The following is a 15,455-nucleotide window of genomic DNA, read 5'->3' on the forward strand; positions in this document are numbered from 1 at the left end:
ATGCCCTGTTCCCCCCCAGTCCCGGCCGGGTCCCAGACCCATCCAACCCTTCCAACCCACCTGGCCAAACCTCCATTCCATGGCCACAATCACACGCTGAGCCACCCTTTTCCCCTATGAGGCCGGGCCAGACAGATCACGGAACATGCCTTGCAGCTCGCATCAAAAAACGTTAAATTATCGACCTGCCTAAATTGGTCTGACGACTTGGCTGCAGCGGGTGGGGACCCGGCCCTCCGTTCCCATCCGTGGGCAGGGGCAAAAAGCGGGGGCTAACCCCGTTGAAAAGTGGAGCCGCAGGCACGCGACCGTTTGCGTGCCTGGGGGCTAAGCTGGCCGATAAGCGATGCGGTAGGCTCTCTCTCTCCCCCCCCAGGGCTGATGCGGGCCTAGCGCCTGGGCAGCGCCCGATATCTCGGACGGGACGGCGCCTTAATCGGTCGGCGAGACGGGAAACCACCTAACGCCCACCGTGTGCACACACGTTAGGTCGGGTCCCCTGTCGCAAGGCATGATGAGCCCATCAACATGCAAAAAAACAGAAAAAAAAAAGAGTGAAAATTTGGTTCACTGAAGGAACTGCTTTCTGGAAGCCCCATGGAATCAACACACAACACAACACACACAAGCAGCCCAGGCATGACGGTGGACGGACCGAATGGACGGCTGCGCCCTGAGCTCAGCAGCCGCAAACGGAGGCGGCGGCCAACACCGTCGCTCCCCACAAGGCCTGTTACGTTGTTGCGATCGCTGGGTCGGGTCGCTGGGTCGCTGAGCCCCGTCGCTGAGTCCCGTTGCTGAGTCGCCGGGTCGCGCTGAGTCGCTGAGCCGTCGCCGCCAAGCGTACGGCCGTCGTGATCGGGACGCCTGCATGACAATGTCTCGGCGCCATCGACGAGCCACCATGGATGCTTCCAGCCTGTGTGCCTCCCCGAGCCCTCTCCGATTCCTGGTTCTTGAATCAAGTCTCAACACTGCTTGGGTCAAAAGGAAACCCACCACACACAGCCGGAATGCGTCTAGAGGAACCCAGAGAAACTGCAGACAACTTGTCTTCAGCGTGGGTTAACGATCAGGACCCAAAGACCAATCCCCCCCCCCCCCTCCGGGATGTCGTCCTCCATGAGCTACTTAAGCAAGGACTAGCTGGCTTTCGGAGCAGAAATGCCCGAAAAAGAAACGCCACACCGTTACGTAACGGACGGGAAGCCAGGGAGAGGGGATACCTGCTATACTGAGGGACCGGTGTGGGCCGGCGCCAACGTCTGGGCTTCCAGAGCTACTGAAGCTGCTCATCTCTCAAGAATCCACACTCTTATCAACGTCAACTGAAGATGCGCAATTCCATGAGAAAGAGGGAGAAACACAGTTGCCATGTGACAATCGTTCCCGGCCTCCCCCCTCCCTCCCACCCCCCGGCCCCTGGCTTCCAATGTTCCAAAGACTCTTGAGTCTCTTTTGCATCCTTCAACTAGGTAGTTCGCTCTTGAACCCCCGGAACAGCGATTGTCAATGATTGGTCTTGCAGACAGGACCTGTCATTATCACCCCGACTCTGGCGCAACGTCGGATCAATGCAACCCCAGACTTTTGTCTAGCGAATGGCATCGCTGATGGCTGACCGAGACAAAAGAGGTTTAGCTGGCCAAGCTTACAGTACCTATACTATAGCAGAGCACACACAAACACAATCCCCCCCCCCCCTCTCTCTCTCTCTCTCTCTTTTCTCTCGCAACCCCAGACAAGAACTGGCTCAGAAGCTTCCAAGACTCTCGAGCAGGCCTTTCGACCATGGTATCACACCATCCCTTGCATCTGCGATCGACCATGCTTCGCACGCCTGCGTCGGACATGCATCCTTTCTTGGTTGCCCAGACCTGCCTAGAAGCCTTGGGAGGTGGGCGGGCTGCGAGCTGGCATCCACGCATGGACAGCCAAGTCTGCCCGTTGTCTCAAGGAGGGTGAAGAATGGTGGCTTGTGGGCAACGAAAAAAAATAATGGGAAGAGACAAGGCAAACGAGATGTGGAAAGACGAGGATTCTATCTGGTCTCGAGCCATCGGTAAGCAGACGAGGGTGCATCTTCCCGGGGTTCCCAAGCCTACCATACATACGCCCACGCTAAAGGCTCGCTCGACCGCTTCCCTCACAAGGCCTCGAATTATCGACATCCCCGTAGAGATCGTATCCGTATGTCTTCTGCCTAGGTACATACACGCAAGAGCTCTGCTGCCGCGGTACACAGGCGGCTTCCAGCAGGGGAATTCGTCCTCACGGGAGCCAGCCATACCGGCATGTGCTGTTATGCCACGGGAACTCACACCAATACATACTCGGTACTTACTGTGCACGCAGGATGTATTATACTGCGTAGTCAGGTAGGCTCATTCAGCGTGTCTTTGCGGTCGCGGAATGGAAGATGGAACAAAAGAAACAAACCAAAAAAAAAGACAAAAAGCAATACGAAACAGCGTGACGGCGATTTTTGACATGAGCACAGCGGGCGGTAACCCTTCCGTCTCCGTATCGTCAAAGAGTCTCTCTCTCCCTTTCCCATCTGGGAAACGGACCCGGAACGACAAAATCCTGGATCCCCACCAAAATAGCAGCGCATAGATTAGGTCACCTCCCGGCTATTTGCGCGATACAAGCTTGGCCCGCTACGAGGCTCTCACCTCACACCACCCCATCCAGTAGCACCACCGGTTTCGCGCCCACATAACACAACATGGACGCCATGACCAGACGTGCGGGAACAGAGCAGAGGCGCAAGGGAACAACAACCGCCCCTCTCCCCCCCCCCCCCCCCCCCAAAAAAGCCGGGTCCGACAAGGGGAGGGCTTCGCAGCTGTAGCGTATGTACTATACACAGTAACACTACTGTGTGATTAGTGCACATACGTATCGCCCGCAGAACAAATCGAAAAAAAAAAAAAAAAAAAAAACAAGGCCTTCAATAGAACCTTATCATGGGCTGGAGCAAGGATGCTAACTTGGCCGTGCTGCGCGAGAGAGAGAGGGGGAGAGAAAGGGAGAGAAGAGAGAGAGGGAGAGAGAGAGAGAGAGAGAGAGACCGGGGAGCCGATCGGGTCATTCCCGACCCCAGGTCCAAACAGTCGTGAAGGGCTAGTTTGAGGCGCCGGCCTCGCTTGGAAACGATCTGCAGCCAAGACAAGATCCCTCCCATCGCTCGCGCTCGCGAACACACACACACACACACACACACACACACACTCTCTCTCTCTCTCTCTCTCTCTCTCTAGTGTATTTCTCACTCACTTCCAGCGTTGGAAATGAGTCGCTTTGCTCCCTGCGGGGTGGGTGGGTTGGATGGTACTGTATGTATGAGGGTTTCCAATAACGTTTGCGCCCAGGACGTCTGCATCCCGTAAGGCTCGCGGGACGGTGCTCAGGGTGGACTGAGGAGGCGTTGTCGGCCGTTGTTTTTCTTGGGGGTTTTTTTATTTTTTTTTTTTTCCTGATGGACTTGATTAAAAAAAAAAAAAGGAATTCCACCTCGGCGACGTCAATGGGGACATCGGATGACCCTGCAAAGAACGAACTTCAGCTCCAAGTCAAGAAGAAAGAGAACAAAAATAGAAACAAAGAAGGGGCCAACGCAGGTAAAGAGTCAGGCAAAGACAAGGAACACTGTCGATCAACAGCCCCCGCCCAAAAAAAAAAAAAAAAGAAACGAAGGGGGGGGACAAAAATGCAAAAGAGAAACGGAACGTGGAGGGGCTTGGCCGGGGATCGAACCCGGGACCTCTCGCAGGAGATGTTCAGGGTGAGCCCTAAGCGAGAATCATACCACTAGACCACCAAGCCAATCAGGTGTTATCTGACCGATTCCAAGCCAAGCGTTATCACGAGCCTGACCGAGCATCACCAACATCTGCTGAATATGGGTTCCTAGGGCTGGTGGTGAGAGCAACAAAAACACCGAACCCCATCGGTTCTTCAACAGAGGTTGCTACGTATGTATGTTGTATGTATGTATGTATGGATGAATGGATTTATGGATGGATGGATGTATGCGTATACACCGTATGTACTTCTTTCCTCCATCAAAACGCCATGTACAAATCGCTCACTTTCGTTGCTTCACACTTCACCTCCCCTGCCCCTCCACCCCAGGCACCGCCTTCTCCCACCCCTCCCTCCTCAGCGCCCACCTCACCGCGGCGACGACGTCGTCCGCGATGGTGCGCGGCGCGAACTCGCCGCGGAGCGCCTTCTCCCCGCCGTGCCAGCCCTCGCTCCACACCCCCGTCCGCACCAGCACCGACACCCACTCGGTCCCGTGCTCGCTGGTGTGCCCGTTGGCGCCCGCGATGTCGCTCTCCGGGTTGTCGCCGACCATGTAGACGGTGCGGAGCGGCGCCACGGCCCCGGGCTCGTGCTGCCGCGGCGCCTGGCCGCTCTCCCCGGTCCTGCCCTGCGCCATCCGCCGCAGCACCTCGTGCCGGTGCGAGGCCAGCACGCGCTCCGCGAACCGGTACGTCTCGCCGTAGGGCTTGCCGATGCACGTCCTGCGCAGCTCGTGGCCCCCCGTGATGCGGCGCCACAGGCCCGCGAGGGCGGCCTGAAACGCGCCCTGCCCGAGGCGCGGGAGCGGGTAGTTGGCGCTCCAAAATAGGTCGGCGTTGCTGAAGTAGAGGGGTGGCTGCCCGCCTTCCTGCCAGCCGCAGTTGGGCAGGGCCGGGTCGCCGTTGCGCGGCGAGTAGGTGCCCGGGTGGCCGCCCTCGCTCAGGAGCAGGTCCGTCATGATCTGTACGTCGAGGGCCCAGTCGCGCGGGTCGTTGAGCACGAACATGGCGTCGACCTTGAAGTGCGTCGGCAGCGGGGCGGGGACGCCGGCGGTGGCGGGGTTGAAGAGCGGCTTGGGGAGCGGGCGGGACGGCGCCTTGTAGGACGCGGCGGCCTGGAAGGGGAAGATGGTGGGGTCGGCGGCGTAGATGTCGGCGGGGGTGACGACGTGGTTGAAGCCGTAGCTGCGAGCCGGGTGAGCATCGCTGTCACAGCAGAGCGCGTACGAGCCGCCTTTTTTTCCAAAAAAAAAAAAAAAAAAAAATTAGAGGGAGGGCCTACTGTCCAAAAATCTGCCGGCACTTCTCATAGTCCGATCCCGTCACCAGCACCGTCTTGTCACGCAGGCTGTCGGGGCCCTCAAGGAGCTCGCGGAACGGCGTGTGCGACTGGACAAAGTTGTCCGTCGACAAGGGTACGCCCAGCCGCTCCGAGAGGTCTCGGACGCGCTCCGTCTCGGGCTTGCCGCCGCCGTTGGTGAGCAGGATAAAGGGGATGTTGTGGTCGTTGAGGAATTTCAGAACCTGCGGCGCCCCAGGGATCGGCTTGGCCACGTGCAGGAGGACGCCGTCGATGCTGGAGGAGCGTTGCGCGGTTAACAAACCTCGTCTCTCTGGATGATGATGATGTCTCGATGGCGGGGTGGGCGGGGGCAGAGGATGGAAGCTCACTCGAAAGCGAAGGCGAACGAAGGCGGCTCCGGTCCTAGCTCTGACCTCAGGCCTGCCAAATCCTGCGAGAAGAATCTTGCCTGGCCATATTTGCAGAGCCTTCTCCGCAGCTCGTAACTGCTGCTGCTGCTGCCGCCGCCGCCGCCGCCGTCGCCATGACCAAGAACCCGAGCTCGCCTCGGCTCGAAAGGCACGGCATTTGCAAAGGAGGATAGGCACCTCGACGTCCCGAACGCCGCCTGGCGAGCCGAAGCCCTGGCTGCTGCAAGTCTCACTCCCAAAGGGGCCCGCAAAGCTGCGAGAGAAGTCCTATGGGAACGCGTCAGTGAAACATTCCAGCCCTTCCCCGAGGGTGGGTATCAGCGATGGCCGGTGCCTCACCTGCACATCAACGCCGTAACGCCAGCCATTTTCTCCGATGGACCGCTCCTCTGCTCCTCTCTCTCTCTCTCTCTCTCTCTCTACTGCTTCCTCTTGTTGTTTTCGGCTTCCGGTTCCCTGCCTCGCTCTCCGTGTCAATACGTTGGATCAAAGATGCCAAAGGCCAAAGGCCAAAGCTGGCTGCGAGGTTTGCCACGTCCAAAGTTGCATCGTTTCCTCCAAGGATAAGAGGCTTAACGAGAAAACAAGCCAAGGTTGAGAAAATAACCGACCTCTTGAAGAATCAAGCAAGCGGCTGAGTTTCACCCAGTGCCCGTTTCTTATGGTAGGTTGGTGCAGCGAAAGGTGTTGCAACGCAGCGAGGTTTGTGCCTGGTATGAGTTGTGTGTTGGTCGTTGCCAAGAGGAATCATCCGCTGGGGGTCAAGGTCGCTCCCGAGTCATTCAAACAAGCGGGCCGCGCGAGGAAACGGGCTGGCTCCGTCAACTCATCATCGTCATCGTCTTCATCATTATTCAAGATGACCCATTGCATGACAAAAAAAAAAAAGGAAGTTAGGAACGTACAGACACAACCCCCTGCTTATTCGAGTGCAACAAGGCTTCTACGAGCAGTCGCAGAGTTCTAGCATGTTTCCACTCCCTCGGCGCTTTTTTTTCCAAGCATCTCGGCATTCGGGTCACCCATTCGCACCGTGCACACAGCATTGGCCTCTCAGCTTTCACACCTGTCGCTCACGCTAGAATACTCTCCCACACCATCACATCAAACAAGTCAAGAGCGCTAACGAAGCCGCCAGCTGGAATGTGGCAAACACGCCGATGAGGGCAACCAACCTCTGCAAATCAGGTAAAGATCGTATATTTCTCCCGTATGCTTCATTCCAAAACACCTCCCCTACAATTACAAAAAGGACATCCCCTCTCTCCCGCCCGTCTGGCACACACGCTCACAAACACCCACCCACCCACCACCCACCACCCTGAACTTCACACCAACTTGCTTCCCTCATCTCCCTCGCTTGCGAAGAATGCTCGAAGCCCGGCCCTCCTCATTACGATTACCACCTGGCACCTCTCCTTCCGCCCCCTCCTTTGCCAAGGCCAGCGCTTCATCGCTCGCGAAGAAGAGAGGTAAAGGGGCAAAGGATGCATGCCTCCCGTCCGGTCAGGGAAACAAAGTCGCTTGCCAGATGGGGAGCGGTGTGTGTGCCGGTGTAAGTGAGCGTGCGCGGGTTCCGAGAGGTGGGATGCGAAGAAAAACAAATGTAAGGACATGCCAAACGCTCTGCCGTAAACCGAGATTCGTCTATCGCCATTAACGTCCCAGTCATGAAAATGAAACAAGAACAAAAACAAAAAACGCAACGACTTCACCTGCCATGACCCTCCCCTGTTGACAAAAACCACAACAAAATCCATGCCGAACATGCAACAGATATTCTTTTTCAAAACCCATCTCCCTGGCTCCCTGGCGGCCGAGTCTCAACAACATGAAGCCCTCCCGCAAGGAGGAGCCCAAACCAAGCGGGGGCTTGATGCCAGCAAACAGATCGACGCCGGGGGGGAGCCAGGCAAGATGGATCAAGATCGAGAAGGAAGGGCAAAAATAAACAAGAGTAAGCGAAATGCTTCCTCCTCCCGGTTTCCAACCCCTTTCTTTTTCTCTTGACGGAGAGACAACAGAGAGATGCTCGAACCAGGGAGAGGGATTGATCAGAGGCAAAAGTACCATGCCGCGAGAAAAAAATGCGTCGAAATCGTATCCACAGAAAGCGTCGTCGTCCGTCGTTTTCATCTTTGTCATGCGCGTCGCGTCGTCTCCGAGATGTGGTCGTGGGGGTGGGGGGCGGTTGGGTGAGCGTTCCCCATGCGATGGTCGTTCCAAAAGCCGCTTGTCGTTGAAAATGTCATGCCATGGAAGGCGGGAATGCAGCGGAGGGCGGGGACGCCATGAGGGAAGATCAGGTGAGTCGTGACCAACGGCATCCTTGGTCTGTTGTTGTCACGCACCCCGGGGCTGACGATCGGGGGGGAGGGACCGCAGCCGGAGTTTTGCTCAGACTCGGCTCACCGAGGCCCGGCTCCTCTCATCTTCCTCCATCACATCGCTCAACCGCGTCGGATGGTGATGTCTTGGCATGGTCTCCCACCCAGGCGCCGTGTAGCTTTGACCGCCGCCGTACTCAGCAGCGCTTCCGCCCGTGGTGGTCGTATATCCCCCCCCTCCTCCTCCTCCTGCTCCGGCTGTCGCCCACTGGGAGCTCGACGGCGGGTAGCTGGTGGCGGGCACCTGCGATGACGATGCAGGATTGTCGTAGTCGTCTAGCGCGAAATCGTCAGCCCGTCGTCCTCGCGTCGTGCGGCTCGGCGAAGCGGAGGGGCTGTGGAACGGGATGCGGTTCCCGTCCTCGTCCCTCAGGTAGTTTCCTCGGCTATCGACCATGTACTCACCATCGCTGTTGTACCCGGCCTCGGAACCGCGGCGGTGGTCGCCGGCGCCGGAAGCGGGGTCTTCAGGTTGTTGGCGGTAGTACCCAGGGCCCGGGTCTCCCGGTGGGTTGGTTGACGATGTCGAAGGACCGGCGGCTGACCCGTAGGCGGAAGCGTAGGGGCTTGGCTGCGCGGCTACGTACTCGGACGTGTCGACGGCGTGGCTTTGCGACCGCTGGTGCCGACCGGCGCCGCGCGCCGCGGCGCTGTGAGCCATCGGGACGACCTGGACGCCGCCGACCAGCGTCGGCTGGCCCTGCTGCAGCGACAGGGTGCGGTCGCGCTCTTCCTGCTCGCGGCGGCCCAGCTCCTCCCACGCGCGGCGGGCTTCCTCCTTGGAGATGAGCAGCTCGCGACGCATCTCGGTCACCATCTTTTGAAGCTTGGCGTTCTCGGCCTCCTGCTGCGCGGCCTTGCGGGCGGCATCGGCTCTCGCCTGCCGTTCTTGTTCGAGCTGGGCCTCCAGCATGGCGTTGACCTCTTGGTGCCGCTCGAGTTCGGATCGCGTCTCGAAGAACCACCGCTGGAACTTGCGCTCCGAGCTCGCGCGGAGGCGCTGCAGCTCGACGACGGCGTGGAAGAGGTTCGCTCCGGCCGCCGACAGGTCGGCGACCTGCCGCGAGAGCTGGGTGGATATCGGGTTGCGCTCGGCCTCGTCCGTGTTTTCTTGCAGCCGCCGCAGCCAGAAGCTCGTCATGCCTTCCCAGTGCGCCGAAAGAGCCTCCCACCGCTCGAAGGCGTGCGGGAAGGTATTCCTGAGGCGCGTGGCGCCGGAAGCACCCTGGGCCGACGTCTCCCCCCCTGTCTGGGACGGCGCGCAGGCGGGGATGTTGGCGCCGGACGGGGCGCTCGTGATGAGGCTTTGGCTTGCGGGCTGAACGCGCCCGGTGCGCAAGGGCAGCACGTTCGCCGACGGCTGCGGCGTGGAAGCGCTGCCGGGGACGCGGGAAGACGAGGCCTGGGCTTCCTGGGCGCGTTGCTGGCGGCGCTGGGTGGCCGGGTCCGAAGGCGGCGCGTCGGCGGCCGGGGTGGCCGACGGCTGCCTCTGCTCGAGGAGGCGAGCCTCTTCTTCGGCGCGGGCGCGCTCCATCTGCTCGCGCTCCGCTCGCTGCCGGGCCTCTCGCTCGGCACGCTCGCGCATGATCATGCGGGGGCCCCGGATGACTTGCTGCGGGGACCCCGCCTGGGCCGGCGAGGCGGTAGGCCGGGACGACGATGCGACGTTGCCATTGGTGGTGGCGGGGCCGCCGGCGAGGAGGTCCGCCATGGGAGCGTTCTCCTCGATGAGGTCGGGAGAAAAGGGATGGGGTTTTCGGAGTGCCTCCTCGAGCGCCCAGAGGATGGCGCTCCTTGTATGCTTGGAAACGCGGACGGCGGGATGCGGCGGGGGCGGCCTGGGAGGAGAGCGAGAGAGCGGGCCGTCTTGGCGGAAGGTCTCGCGGCTGCTTGCGGCCGAAGGCTCTTCGTCCTCGTCGTCGGTGACGTCGTTGCTGTTGCTCAGCTCCTGGGAGAGGTGGTGCCGGAAGGACCCGTAGACGTGTCTGGCCGGTCGGGGCTGGCTGGCGTCCTCTGGAACGGAGGGGATGGGCCGCGGGATGTGACCCAGGGAGGCTGACAGGCGCGACGGGGTGATGGAGAAGACGCGGGGGCTGGGGCTGGGGCCGGCACCGGGAACCGGGCTGGGGGTGGCGGAGAAGCGGGGGGTGCGGCGGAGGGTCCGGTGGGAAGAGGCGGTGGGGGGGCGGTCTTCTTGCGGGGGGGTAAAGCGGTGGTGGTCCGGCGATCCAAGGGTGGACCGCAGGCGCAGCGGAGTTGGGATCGGGGACGGGGTGCGCGACTTGTTCTCGTACAACTCGCTGGGGAATCGAGGGGACGCTTCTTGACTGCCAGCAGCAACGCCTCCCAAAACACCAGCGGGAACTGGTGTGGTCGACAAGGCGAACAGGTCACCACTGGGCGTGGTGACGAGCCTCTGCTGCTAAAGGACGGGTGCTGTATTTCATGCAGGTCTCAGTTAGCAGCCGTTGTCGCAGCCAGCCGGCACGCACTGTGGAGGGTGAGGGGGCCGGGGGGGGGGGGGGGGTTGGTTGGGACGGAAAGACGGTGTGGATGAGTGGGAAGGTGTGGAAAGGGGGAGTGAGTAACTATGGAACCGTGGCGATGTGTGTAGGGTAGGTGTGTGTGTGTGTGTGTGTGTAGGGTAGGTGTGTGTGTGTGTGTGTGTGTGTGTGTGTGTGTGCAGGCTGCCATGCACGCAGCGACATGGACACGGCACGGAAAAGGGAGCAACAAGCAGCACGGTGTTTTGCATGGGGGACCGACTCACCCTGGGAGGAGATGGAGGGGCGGAAGGATCCAGGGAAAGGAACTCTGAGAGGTGCCTCAGAGCAGAGGAAGCAATGGCTGCGAAAAAGAGCGAAAGAAGGGAAAAAGAGAAGAGCCGGCTCTTGAGCATGGGCCGGAGGGCATCCGACAGCCAACGGCTTGGAAGGGGGCCAGCTAGCTGTGCTGGAAGCGCCCGGCGTGGCTGGCAGCGATGGGGTTTGGCGGAAAATGCGGGAGGCGGGTGAAGTCGAAAAGTGCGTGGCTGGCAACCCGGCGCATGCAGCAACAGCGCGGGGAGGTCGGCGGATCGGAATTGAAAACGGGCTAGCACCGCCGCTGGAGCAGCATTCGATTGCCAGTCAATCAAAAAAAAAAATTAGGATTAAAACGAGCCGTCTCTCCCGTTCCCTTTTGATCCTGCAGATTTGGGCATCCAGCACCCGAGAGCAAAGATAAAAAACGAGGGTGAGCGTCGGTGGTTGACCTGACGGTGGTGTATGGTGTTTGTTGTCTAGGTAAGGGAGGTCTTTTTTTCTTTCCCCAGGGGGGGGTCGAGTCTTGTGGTCAGCAATGACACGGCCTGCTGGTTGTGGTATTTTGGCTGCTGCCCGACCAGTTTTGGCGGCCATGCGAGGCTGCAGAAGCCCCAAGCAAGCCGAGCCCGAAGCTCTCAAAAATCTGGAGGGAGACACCCAGTGCGTTGCGTCGCAGGTAGGTCAGGTACACTCACCGCTCTCACAAGACCGCGACCGAGTCTGTTTGCTGGCGGCAAAAACGAAGGGCGTGGACTCTAGGAGCCGTCTCCTGGCAAGACAGAGCAGCTCGGAATCCAATGGCTGGGTAACGAGTGTGCAATTAGGTTGGCCCGTTGAGGTGGGGGGCGGGGTATCAACAGGTTTGCTGGCGCTGTTGAGGTTGGAGCGAATGAGTGAGTGACTTGACTGCCGTCAAATGAGCGTATGGGTCGGGTCGGTCTCTGATGTTGTGTTTTGGGGGGGTGGACGGGAGCGGGAAGCGAGAGTTTGAGAGGAAGAGAGCGTGACGGAAGATCGGGATCGCCTGAAGAGTCAAGAAGCGAAAGGGCGGATTGTAGCTGCCCGGACAGGGGAAACAAGCTAAGCTTAGCGGGGTGCACGGGCCAAAAAGAGGTGAGTTGTTTCCCGTTTTGGGCTTTTTCCCCAGAGGTCGGTGAAGCGTGTTTGTGCTGTTTGGGCAGGAGCGATGTTGTGTTGTTCTCTCTCTTTTTTTCCTCTTCTTGTGGTTCTCAATGTTTGTTGATTTCCCTTCCTGGGATGCTTCGTCCAAGCACAGCAACAGAAGCCCACCACAAAGGGTTTCAAATTGCGTGCCTATGAGAGAGAGAGAGAGAGAGAGAGGAACAGAGCCCAAAATGCATTTGGCCGGCCGCTTTCGATACATATACATACATAGTACATAGGTAGGCACACAGCGCTGAACTAGTTCGTTTCCTGCTGCCGCTTGCATAACTTGTTCCCCTCGACCGCCCTGGCCGCTGGGCAGATAGGGGGGGGGGGGGGGAAGATATGCAAGTCAGGGCCTCACCGACGGCCGTCTCCCCTCGACGATGCAGGCCGCGTCAGGGAAATAACGCGATCATAGGACCTTGCAATCTTGCATGCGTCGTCGATTGATGCTCAACAGCCCAATCGAACCCTTCGGCTTCTTGGGAGCACCCTCGGCGTCAGCTCCGGCGGGTTCCCGTTACGGTGCGGCTCCACATGGTTGCTGCCCTCGGTGGATCGTCTCCCCAACCTCAATCCTTACCTCCACGAATCGATCAGCGCCGGTCCCCTGGGCCGACCAGCACACGAAGCTCGCGGACGGGGACGGCGGATGCCATGGCATTCCAGTAGCGCACGCCGTCGCGCCAACCCTTGGGCTCTAAGATGAGGGGTAGCTCTGAGCTGGCAGCGTCGTGCGGCCACGAGGACGGCCGCGCCGACCGCTTTTCCGGCCAACCGACGGCCCAAAGCCCGAAAGCCACCCATCCCGAGGGGATGGCTTTGACCGATTGCCTGGCGCACACACCCATCTTCTGATGCTTTCTTTGTAAGTGCATGTACATAGTAGTCTGTACGAGGCGCATACTACTACTAGCACACAGCAGAGGCGGGGGGCTGGAGGAACGAGGCGAGTGTCAGCCCCAGCCACATCAGCTGCCTTTACGCTTCCTGGGCATCGTCTGTCGATCACGTTGCAACATACAAGAAAGAGGATAATACTGTGTATTACTGCGTAGTTATGGGATAAAAATACACCGCTGAATAGGAACCCCCGCTGGCCGAGCCAGGTAGAATTATCCACGGAATCCAAGGATAACCCTGCGGATGAATCCAGCCATCCATCACCCTTCCCCAGCCCTGGATTCCCATCAGGGACGATGGAGATTCCATCGTACTGTGTGCCGCAGTATGCCGCAACTCGCCTCTGGCAGGAGAAGGAAAAACATCGCTGCCATGCAACCTGGCAGTTTCTGGTGCCGTTTCCCAGCATTCCGGTTCCCAGACCCGATGCCACAGAGATGATCAGTCTCTTGCAGGGCAGGGGGGGGAGGGGAGGGGCCCTCAGCCAGCCATCACAGTTTCGCAAGCCACCTCCGTAGGTACACAGGGTACATACACAGTAGTACATAGCACCCAGGGATGGAGGCTCCTAGTACGGCTTGCTGTGTATGGCTATAACAAGGGGGGTGGTGCTGTACAATGCTGCCGATCACCAGCCAGTTGCTCCATGTCGCTGGGTCGAACAGTCGTCACCCTGGACAGCCAACAGCCATCATTCTTCCCACCTCTTTGCCCCCAATGCGGCAATTGATCCGTTTACAGCCAGCAAAATGGTCAATGCGTGTGTTCAGCTCCGTGTAGAACCTCCCCCCAGGCAGCAAGCCCAGCGAAGTGCGGCGATCGACCGGGCTTCACGGAACCGGAGGCTTAGATCCGGAGGAATGCTTGCTCGGCTTCTTCCAACCATCGAACCAACGGAGGGCTGTCCTCCCCCTCCATCCAGGTCTTCACGGTAAGGTGTCGATATTCCTTGCTACGTACCCCGTGCCTGCGGACAAACCCTGTCGATGAGCCCCCTTCCCACTTCGCCGTGCTCTAGGCTACGCAAGCGCGCATCTGAGCCAGAAGAGAGAACGAGCGTATGGCCCGGGGACCAGCCACGATTTCAACGCATGCTTCAAGTAACAAGAGAAAGCAAAACTAGGCGCAGCGACGCGAAGTTGACGAACCACAAAAAAAGAAAGAAAAAAAGAGGCATCATGGAGGTGGTGACAAAGCAAGCCAGGGTGAGAGACGGTCGTTGTAACAGTTCTCTCCCTCTCCCTCTCCCTCTGCCTCTCCCTCTTACTCTCATCCTACCTCTACCTCTTGTTACACTCTCGTCTTCTTCGATTGGCCTACGCTCGTTCGTTCACTCTACCACCTCTGTCATTACCTAACCGTCATCACAGCTCGCCGTTCTTTGAGGAAAAAGAAAAAAAAAAAATGACAAACTAGGGGGAACTGTGCACTGCATCAAGTCGGCCCATAATAATATATCCTATCCAACCCACCGTTCCTCAGGCCAACATGGGAAAGAAGACAACAAGGAAAGCAAAAGCGCCATGGGACATACATCCCTGCCGAGCACCGGCATGCGATCGCTGTCGTGGACCCGTTCGGCCGAGCCCCTGACTGCAGGTACCGGGCGTGCGTTGGGTCTCGTCATCGTCTCGTTCGGAAATGTCTCCAGCCATCGTGGCATGCGTCCTGCGCCGATACGCCGCGCGCATGCCGCCAGGGCTCCGTCTCAGCAAGCGAGCTGGAGAGAGACACGAAAAGATCTCCCCGTCGCTGCTCTTCCTCCAGCGGCCGCCCGAGCGCGCACGCAACCCGGCTGCTGCGTCCTATGGTATAGTATACACGGCACGTACACGGTTGGTGTTGGGAAGGGCCGGTGGCTTCCGTGCGGATGCGCGGCATGTCCTCCTCGCTCTCTCTCTCTCTCTCTCTCTCTCCCCTCCGGGCGTCTGCAACGTCGTTGACGAACGTACTGGCGTTGGCAGCACCTTTGCTGGCGGCCCTCCCGACTCTACCTACTTTCTACGTTGTCCGCGCCCGATTTCCCCCTTCCGCCTCGAAGTCGACGGACCATCATTACCCCTCCCACCCTGCCCATGGAGCCGTGGTCGCTCGGCCGCCTTTTTGGTTTCCCCCGTGTCTTGGAGACCATGGGCATTCACCGCCCGTACAGACCTTTTATGACCCCGACCTGGAGGTTGGGAGGGGGCGGGAGAGGGGGAAAAGGGGGGGGGGTGTCATTGAAACCAAGATCCCCCGTGGTTGTAACGGCCGAAGCCGCCGGGGCGGGCTTCCCGCGTCCGTCGTCCGCGACCAGCTCTGGACCCAATCCCGCGAGTGGAATTCCTGTGCGGCGGGAGGGAGAGGAGAGGAGGGGAGGCACCGGGTGGTTGGCACGCTCGCAACGACGCCCGGGCGGACGAAAGCAGAAAGTAGAATCAGACCACGATGCTGGATCATGATGGCTCATGATGGATCATGATGGCGATGGCCACCCACGGGGGCCGCGTGGCGCGCCGAGAGGAGCACCACGCACGCGCATAGAGGGTCGCTCTCCGAGGCGAATATGCTCGTTGTCCTGAAAATAGAACCGAGCGTGGGAGAACAAGGAGGCCGCGGCGGATGCGGCGGATACGGCGGAAACGGCGGTACCCAGGAGGTGGCCTGCCTTTGTTTGCCTTTGACCCGACCTG

At 59.5% G+C, this 15,455-nt stretch overlaps 3 protein-coding genes and 1 non-coding gene across 4 annotated transcripts; 1 reads left to right on the plus strand and 3 right to left on the minus strand.

Annotated features, from left to right (window-relative positions):
• Positions 1 to 1,968: 1,968 nt before the first annotated feature.
• Positions 1,969 to 2,382, plus strand: VTJ83DRAFT_3862 (uncharacterized protein; the record flags this gene model as incomplete). Its single annotated transcript, XM_071010287.1, has 1 exon — positions 1,969 to 2,382. One exon carries the CDS (start codon positions 1,969 to 1,971, stop codon positions 2,380 to 2,382), a length of 414 nt encoding a protein of 137 aa, XP_070867740.1.
• A 1,356-nt stretch (positions 2,383 to 3,738) lies between these two features.
• On the minus strand, positions 3,739 to 3,828 carry VTJ83DRAFT_t70. The gene has a single exon. It is a non-coding gene; the product is annotated as a tRNA-Pro (tRNA).
• Positions 3,829 to 4,111: 283 nt separating this feature from the next.
• VTJ83DRAFT_3863 (uncharacterized protein) lies at positions 4,112 to 5,890 on the minus strand (the record flags this gene model as incomplete). Its single annotated transcript, XM_071010288.1, has 4 exons — positions 4,112 to 4,994; positions 5,092 to 5,385; positions 5,481 to 5,789; positions 5,862 to 5,890. 4 exons carry the CDS (start codon positions 5,888 to 5,890, stop codon positions 4,112 to 4,114), a joined length of 1,515 nt encoding a protein of 504 aa, XP_070867741.1.
• Positions 5,891 to 7,919: 2,029 nt separating this feature from the next.
• Positions 7,920 to 10,808, minus strand: VTJ83DRAFT_3864 (uncharacterized protein; the record flags this gene model as incomplete). Its single annotated transcript, XM_071010289.1, has 4 exons — positions 7,920 to 8,185; positions 8,315 to 9,920; positions 10,022 to 10,345; positions 10,680 to 10,808. 4 exons carry the CDS (start codon positions 10,806 to 10,808, stop codon positions 7,920 to 7,922), a joined length of 2,325 nt encoding a protein of 774 aa, XP_070867742.1.
• Positions 10,809 to 15,455: the final 4,647 nt, after the last annotated feature.

This window comes from Remersonia thermophila, chromosome 3, assembly GCF_042764415.1.
Source record: "Remersonia thermophila strain ATCC 22073 chromosome 3, whole genome shotgun sequence".
Lineage (NCBI taxonomy): Eukaryota > Fungi > Ascomycota > Sordariomycetes > Sordariales > Chaetomiaceae > Remersonia > Remersonia thermophila.